Consider the following 9,138-nt stretch of genomic DNA (forward strand, 5'->3'; position numbering starts at 1 on the left):
AGTGTGACAAATATAGGCCATTGCTCAATCCGCACAGCCATTTCGTCCTTTGATCTGTTGGCCAATTTAAAACAAGCATCTCTGCGTGCTAAGGGATAAAAAGTGAGATTAAGAATAAAGGGTTTCTACAGGGCTCATTAAAATATGCAACACATTACTGCAGGCCGGAAAATACATCTCAGTTCAGAAGTTTGCATATATTCAGCCCATGCATGAATGTCTTTTTGATTTTATGCTTTTAGTCATTTCTTAGTCATTCTAATTAAAATCTGTTTTACAAGGTGGTCGGATTATTTTTTTTTTTTTTAAAGAACTGGCAGCACAAGTTGAATATATTTTGAACTACTCGAACTATTTGACACAGCCTTAAATATATACTCACTCCCATTGGTCACTTTATTAGGTACAACTGCCCATTTGCCTATTAACACAAATAGGGAATCTGCTAATTCCATGGCAGCAGCTGAATACATTTAGACATCAAGATGTGGTGAAGATAAGTTACAGAAGCTCAACTGGATCTTCAGAATGTGGGGGAAAAAGAGGATTTAAGTGACTTTGAAGGTGGTGTGGCTGTGGGATGGTCAGAAGCTGTTGATCCTTTGGGATTACTGCAGACAAACATCTCTTGGGTTCACAAAGAACATCCTGAAAAAGGGAATATATAAGCATTTGTGGGATTAAAAACAACACAAGGGCAAAAGTAGCTAAAATAATCAATCTTCACAACAAAGATGTGTAATACCATCTTTGTATGCACGATCCTTGAAGCAGATAGGCTACAGCAGCAGAGGACCACATTAGGTTTTGCTCCTGTGAGCTAGGAAAAGGAAACTGATACTACAACTTAGATCCCTAAAAGAACAGACTTATTATTCCCGCACCAGCCATTAATGCCTGCTGTTTGTTTCTCTTCTGCAATATTTGTCACTTTAATTGATGCATGGTAAAATGTAACGAATGTATGCCCACTGAATGGGTGACTGCAGTTTAAAAGAGCAGAATAAATAAAATACATTCGACATAAATCTCTCTGCTTTGAATGACAAATTCTCATGTAAACGGAGGCTCAAAACCAGAAATGCCATATCTGTGCAGTAAAAAAATTAATACATAAAAATAAGAAAATCTATAAAACAATATCACAAATGTTGATGCAAAACAATGGCCCAGAATATGCAAATAACTAAAAATATGATGGTTACCCCATACCGCATCTTGAGACACTTTGGACCCATTAGTGCCACTTGAACATTGTTCAAACACGACAGCCTGCCTGAGTATTGTTGCTGACCATGTCCATCCCTTTATTACCATGGTGTAACCATCTTCTGATGGCTGACCCAGGCAAGATATTGCACAAAGCTCAAATCATCTCAAACCATTGTATTTATTTTTGGTTGAAGATAGGTGTGAGATCCACATTTACCAGATCTCAATGCAATAGAGCAACTTTGGGGTGTGTTGGAGATTGGCAAGAGATTAGCATATTGGATGTGTGGCTGACAAACTGGGCCGGCCTCAACTTAATGATACTAACAGCTCCATATGGCCCAAAAATCCACAGGGATGTTTGCAATACTTTGTTCAATTTGGGTCATGAAGAAATAAGGCAGTTCCAAAGGCAATAGGGAGACCAACTCTCTATTAGGAAGGTGTAGCTAGAAAAAAGTGTCCAGAGAGTGCACTTTCATCCCAAATTTCTTAAATTTCCCTTACCACTAAAGTTCTGTTAGAAACATTTGTGTCTATATATCTAAGTCTGCCAGAAAACTGACAAGCTCAATAGACTAAATCCTCTAGGGGCGCTTTGATATTGGGGCCGGCCCGCCAACGTTTGTGTAAATCATCTGGCCCCAAGCTCGGATCGTCCAATCAAAATACTGGAAATGCACATATTACGTTTACATTCTAGTAGTGTGCGACAATCTGGTGTCGGTTGTCCTTGCTAGCTCGTTGAAGGCTTGATGTGAATCTGAGCCTTTATTTGTAATTTGATGCATAAAAATGTAATTACATTTAGCTTATATAAAATGGTATTTCTAGTGTTGGTTTATGCTAATTTATGTGTTTCATTTAACGTTGATCAAAATCAGGTTGTGTACATCACAAATAAATGTGTTGCTGCTAATAGGTGTTGAGTTTTTCTGTCCCACTTAACTTATCATGCCAGAGACACCACTGCAGTTGAACCAACAAATTCAAGTGAATTCTACAATTTCTGCCATGTCAAAGGGTCAAATATTAAACTAGAATTATTCTGGAAGCTAGTCCATGGTGGTTAGTAGAGGTTTAACTTAGTAAAAGACATTTAACTAAATGTTAGTAGGAGTGTGTAACTACTAGTAAAATTGGGCCTCCGTGGGTGAGAGAAAGAGACCAATACATTTAATCATGTGCACCAATTCTGTTGTTTTAAGACAAAATTGTTTGTTTTATGATTATTCCACTTAAGAAAAAGAATGGTTCAAATGCAAAACTGAAAGCCTAAAATCAACTTGACATTCATGCTGATCATGACTGCATGTGAGCTTGGGACTGGTCAGACCTTTGTGTGCTAAACTGGAGGCTCTCTCAAGCCTTAATTTCTTGACATTGTACTGAACCTGCAGATTCCCTGAAACACCACCTTTAGACCGCAAGATAATTTGTAGAATATATATATATATATATATATATATATATATATATATATATATATATATATATATATATATAGTAGTTTCTGACATGAACATGAACTTTTTCTTCTTCACCTTTCCGGGTTCCTGCGCAGTAACAGCCATCTTTATTTTGTTCATAGTTCTAATGGAAAGTCTGTGTCATGGTCTGAACCAGGTGCAAGACATCCTCCCAAAGGGGATCATATGTGGCACAGACTGTCAGTGCATGTGAAGAGACAGGAAGCAGGTTCCAATCAGATGGCTGTCATCAAACCCTTAACTAATACCTACCAAAACACTGCCCGGGAGTTCTCAGACCTAAGCACTAAGACTTTGTACAACGTGGCTGAGGAGGATGAAAATGACCCGCTCACTTACAGCTCGCCCGCCACTCCCCCAATGATGGCCCATGGGCAGATGCCCGCCTGTGACATGACAAAAGAGACGGCCGGGGACGTAGAGCTTTATTCCCCGGAGCCTCTCCAGCAAAATAGCATTATCCCTCAACATGGCATCATGGACCACCTTCAGGAGGAGATTGTTCTGAGTAAATTCAGCAGCGACATCAGTGAGCTCAGTGAAGATGTTCGTATGCCTCAGGCTGTGTCAGGCATGCCAGTGTACCACCAGGCTCACCTCATCCAGCAGGAACCCATCCTGCCTGTCCATCTCGACCCATTTGATGAGGAGCCCGTCTCCCCGTTAGAGGAGGAAGACGGGATGGAGAACGAGCAGTTTGGCCTCCTTCAGGGTTACATGTACAACAACGCCCAGATTCACAACGAAGAGGACTTGATCGAGGTCAAATTAGCTATGGAGGACTCCGTCGCCCTGATGCCTCCCTCCCCGTTCCGTGATTGCTCTGGTACCCCAGTGAGCCCGTTTCCCAACTCGCCAGTGTCCGAGTCCATCTTGTGTACACCTCCAAATGTGACGTATGCCTCTGTCATTCTAGGAGACTACAAGCAGAGCTCCTCAACTCTGTGAGTTAATGCCCTAAACATTAAAAGTTCTGCTATATGTTCAAGTTTACATCAACATGCGCTGTATGTGCTAATATATAAGGAAAAAGTAACTGTATGGTCGTTTTCACTCAGTAACTTTTACTTAAGTTCCGACATTTTATAAGAATTACATACGCTGTATGCAGTAGTGAAAGATTTTGGATCTTGCAAAGATGCTGTATATTTCTGAAATAAGGTTTTACACTGAAGTAGACTCTGCCTTTATTTGACAATTAAATAAGATTGCCAGTGGATACATGTACACATATTTATTTAAAGAAAAAGATTTTTAACCTGTTGTGACTATAGTTTCAGTATAAGACTATTCACTTTGACACAATGCTAAACAATGTGTTTTCTGTTTACGCATTGTAACTTCTGACCTTCATCAGATAAAAGGAGGCGTAAAGCAGCTGTTGGATGTTAGACTGTCACATTTATGTTATTGTAGAATTTTATGAGGAGAAGAAAAAGCTGCTCGTGTAAGTTTCAGACAAACAACAGTGCAGCCAGGTTGCAAACATTCTACATTAGCTTAGCATAAAACCAGACAAAGACAAAAAAAAAAAAAAAACATCCTTACAAAAAGGGTTAAAGCCTGCGGCTCCAATCAGCTCCCATGCAGACTAACTTCTTTACCAAGATGCGCTTTCTGTCAACAGTGAGCTGAAATTTTGTTTTAATCACTTGGTAATAGAACAGTGGTTCAGTTTCCCTCTTCGCTAATGCATGCACCCATTTTGTACCTATATGTTGCCATTTTGTCACTTTTGCAATCAGATTGTAGCAGATCAGGCTTTTATTTTTTTCATTTGTGGCCTGGTATTTTCAACAACTAAGGAGATCAACAGTCTTAAAATGCTCAATTCTCACATATAATTTGATTTTCCTGTAATTTATGTGTCTTAAAATTCTAAACTTTTACTTTATTTCTATTGTTTCTGACCTCTTTTTGGACCAGTTGACTTGTCAAGAATGTCTTATTATATCCCTGATCAAACAAATAACAATGACTGGCCTCGCGTCGGTAGATATTATGCATCAAAGTCATATGAGCATATTTCCTTACGGAAGGGTATATTTAGAATATAGAAAATAATATAAACTTGCTAACTGTCCAAGCTTGTACAAAACGTCTAACTGCGGGGTAGGAATTGACACATATCCTGTGCATAACATTTCGTGTTAGAAAGCGCCATTAAAAAAACTACTTACAAAACAACCATAAAAAGCATGAAACAATAAAAAGACACAATGTCCCATATCTAGATCTGCAAGATGGGTTGGTTGTTCTCAATTTTAAATGTTCAAAATAAATGTACAATGCTTGTCACAGCATTGAAAATTCTTCTTTTTTTACTGTTTTTATCAAATTATAAAAAATTATTTTAATATCAGGAAAAGAAGGGCTAAGTATGTACAAAATGCCATTTTCAAATCATGATCCTTACCATCCAAACTAACTTAGTCCTCTGTAAGAATGTAATTGCCTCAACAACTGCCAACAAGCGTTTGTGGCGACTGGCAATGATTAATCTACATCACAGTGAAGTAATAATTTTTGCCCACTTATCTTTGTAGAATTGCATTAATTCAGCCATGTGAGTGGGTTTTTGAGTACAAGTGGCCTTCTTAACGCCTTCTCACAGATAATTGTCTTGCAACAAAACCTTAAGGTCAAGAACAAGAAGATGGCATCAGCCATCTTCTATGTTTCTAGTTAGAAAAGCTAATCAGGAAGGCCAGCTCTGTCCTAGGACTCAGTGAAGGCGGTGGAATATGAAAGGACTGTGGCAAAAATCCCTTCTCTGTGGGACAGTGTCTCCCACCACATGCATGAAACAATTGCAGAACTGGAAAACGCCTTCAGTTACAGACTCCTGCATCCTAAATGCCCAAAGGAACAGACTCTATAAGCATCACTGCTCCAAACAAACTTAATAACTATTTATATCCCTGATCTTTTTGCACATTTGTTTCATTCTTGTAAATAGTCTGCTTTTAATGCATAAATATACGTAGTTTCCTGAATTTCCCCATTGTGGGACAATAAATATACAAGTTTTGCACCCTTTTTTTTTAAATTGCCCTACTCGGTTACACACTTATCATTTGTTTAGTTTTTTATTTCAAATAACAAATAACTGTACAGTATTTTTCTTATGTTGTAAATTTGCCATTAGCTTCTTATTCTTTTATTTTTATTTTATTTTATAAGGTGTGTTTTTGTCCCTTTGTGATGGTGTAAGTCTTTGACTTAAATTTGGGGGACCTGGGTTCAAATACATGTTGTGTCAAGAAGGACATATGGCATAAAGACTCTGCCAACTCTGTGTGCAAGTTGTAATGACCCTGAATAGGGAGCAGTCAAAGGTACTCTCTCATTCTTGTCTGCATGCTTATATTTGTGTTTCCTTTTACTGCTGGTACACCTAAATTTCCCCACCATGGGACAATACAGGATAGTTCTATTTCTAATTGTGAAGAGCTGAATTCATGCTTCTATCAATCCCAAGAAGTTGTCCAGTTCCTAAACCAGCAATCCAGCCCATGAGCATCAAAATAATATTATTCTGAATTTATGTGTTAGTTTTACGCCAGATAAGATGGGACACCTTCTAAAAGGTTCCACTATCATCTCAATAATCAGTAAAATATTTATCACTCACTCATTCCTCTGGTTTTGTCCTTAGAACTGTGCCGTGGATACGTTTTTTTGTTTTTTTTGCCCAGGTTCTGTCTCACCAATTTTAACTGAGGCGAGTGAGGCCTGCAGTATGCCTGTGCTAATTCTCAGTCATCACAACAGCAAACAGGCTTATATCGGAGGCAACCGGACTTTTGAAAGTCCGATTTAAGCCTGTTTGCTGAGGCCTGCAGTACTTTAGATGATGCTCTTGGTTCTTTTGTAACCTCCTGGATGAGTTGTCGATGCGTTCTTGAATCCAAACATAGGAAGGCTCACTAATATTTCCTGGTTTCTCCATTTGTGGATCATTGCCTCAATTCGACTCTCCGACATAGCTACCAGTGTCTTATAAATGGCTGTGTAACTCTTTCCAGACCGATAATGTCAATCAGCTTGTTTTCCCATCTGTTCTTGAATTTCTTTAGGTCTGGACGTCACGTGTTAGTCTTGGTGATCTTTCACCCTACTTTAATAAATTTCTATTTTGAATATTTCTTGATTGTGCAGGTTTAGCAGTAGCTCAACCTGGGGTTTGCTTTGGAAATTTAGCAGAAAAAATGTGGTAATAATAGCTACTTCATGATTTACACGAGTGCAGTTATTTATTTTTTTTTCACAGTGGGCTCGATTTGTTTGGGTAGCTTTTAAAAAAAAGAGTTAAAAATAAAACTTTTTGTATTACTCTGTTCATGTTTGTCACATGTTAAATTTGTTTGACAATCTAAAAAATGGGACAAAAAGGAAAAACACAAGTAATCTGTGGGGGGAAAAGCACATTCTCACAGTGCAGCATTCATTTAATTATCCTGAAACAAAATCCACTGAGTTTGCATGTTTTGCAGTAGCATCAATTTATTTTGCTTGCATAACTAATAATAACATCACATTGACATGCCATTTCTATTTATTATGATCACAAGATAGCTGCTTTTTTTATTGTAGCTAAATGTGATTAGGAAAAAACTGTCACATTTTTAACACGTGGATTTATAATCTGCTAAATTCTGCTTGCACTAGTTGCTGAATGTTTTGATTTGTAAACTCTTTGTATATTTTTCTGTTACCTTTGAACAAAGTCTGGTTTAGTCTAGCTTTATGCTAAGCTAAGAGATGCTATGCTAGATTGTGGATGTTATTCCTCCTTTAGCATACACTAAGACATATTATGCCATTTAAAATTTCCCTGAAATTTTGAACTATTGCTTTAGTGAATGTGTTTAATGGTTTTAAAATGCCAAAAGAACATTTTTTTTCTTCCTTTTCAAAAATGTTTATCTATTTATCTTGTTCCACGTGACTGTATCATGAATGTAGCAGGGGACAACTTCAAGTGCCACATTTTCATTCAAACCTTTTCTTTTATACGTTTAACACATTTCTATTGTCTTGAAACATGTGCAAAACAAGCATAAAATTTGTATCTTTTATAATAATACGTCCTATGTCAGAGATCGATATTATATCTAGTTAAATGAAGTACATTTGTTTCGTGAATGTATGAATTGTGTATCATATTTTGGTATTCAGATTGTATCTATATGTGTTACAGTATTACAGTAGAGAGAATACTTTAGCCGTAAAACTTTCTGGTTTATAACAATTTCTAAAATATTTAGACTCTCAAAGTCTATCTCGGTTAGATAATAAGAGAAGTGCTTCTGTTACCATTAGTAACCAAGCTATTTTCAGGTCATGCCATATAAATTCCACAGTGACACTGTATGTATTATTGGCAATCATTTGAACTATACTTGTCAAAATGGAGTGAATTAAAACTTTTTATGCTTTTTCTTGTCTGTGTTTCATGATGAGCAGCCGTGCAGCTCTCTGAGCTAAGGCCCCAATCTCTGACCATTGTTTTAATCAATAATTCAAAGCCCTGTTTGTTTGACACCAGATAGAAGATTGCATGCAAGGTGGTCATAAATGAAATAAAGAGATTTGGAGACACTATTTATTTATTTATTTTTTATTTTTTTTTTTTGTTTCAGATTGTTGTTTTTAAAATTATGTGGCATTATCTATCCCTGAACAACAAAACAAGTAGCCTACCCGTTTAAATACCTGTCAAAGAAGTTGATTATGGTGATTATGGAACCACACGTAAAAGGGCTCTTTCCCTGTTGGAAGATCCTGTGCATAGAAAAGCAGTCTTCAGCATGTGTGTGCGTGCATGCGTGCGTGCGTGCGTGCGTGCGTGCGTGCGTGCGTGCGTGCGTGTGTGCGTGCGTGAAACACTTTTGTGACTGCAGAGTTTCCAGTTTGCATCCTGTGAGTTCATTATAAAGAACTTCTGGTTTTGAAAAGTTTGCCACCATATTTTTAGTGACGACACGTGGTTTTCAAAGGTTTTTACAAAAATCAAGAAAAAAAATCTGAAAAGCGTGTAGTTTATCACTGTATGTTCAGCCCCAATTCACTCTGAAATGCCTGAATAAAACCAACTGTTTTGAAAAGCCCCTAATTAGTAACTAGAGTCCACATTAGTAATTTTAATCCTTGTATACTTCCACCCGTTCTGGAAAGGCCTAAAAATTTGTTAGAGAGCATTGGTGAACAAACAGCATGGTCAAGCTAAAGGAACACAAGGACTAAATAGTTTATAAAGCAATTTCCAAAGCTTTGGACTTCTCGTGTAGATTTGGTGCGTGGAATATGGCACAACAGGAAACCTAGCAGGACATGACCGTCCGACTAATCTGACTGTCAGAGGAAGCAAAGTGTTAATTAGATAAGCAGCCAAGAGGTCACTGGTAACTCTGGAGGAGCTGGAGAGATCCAC

The 9,138-nt window shown here is 37.6% G+C and overlaps 1 protein-coding gene across 2 annotated transcripts in view; it reads left to right on the forward strand.

Annotated features, from left to right (window-relative positions):
• Window positions 1-8,307, forward strand: part of grm1b (glutamate receptor, metabotropic 1b) — a 32,988-nt gene extending 24,681 nt beyond the window's left edge. For both annotated transcript variants that reach the window (XM_036150355.1, XM_036150356.1), the window contains one exon: window positions 2,804-8,307. In XM_036150355.1, coding sequence (XP_036006248.1) covers window positions 2,804-3,650 — 847 coding nt within the window. In that variant the 3' untranslated portion in view covers window positions 3,651-8,307. The remainder of the gene's footprint in view (window positions 1-2,803) is intronic.
• Window positions 8,308-9,138: the final 831 nt, after the last annotated feature.

The sequence above is a fragment of the Fundulus heteroclitus genome, chromosome 19 (genome assembly GCF_011125445.2).
Source record: "Fundulus heteroclitus isolate FHET01 chromosome 19, MU-UCD_Fhet_4.1, whole genome shotgun sequence".
Classification (NCBI taxonomy): domain Eukaryota; kingdom Metazoa; phylum Chordata; class Actinopteri; order Cyprinodontiformes; family Fundulidae; genus Fundulus; species Fundulus heteroclitus.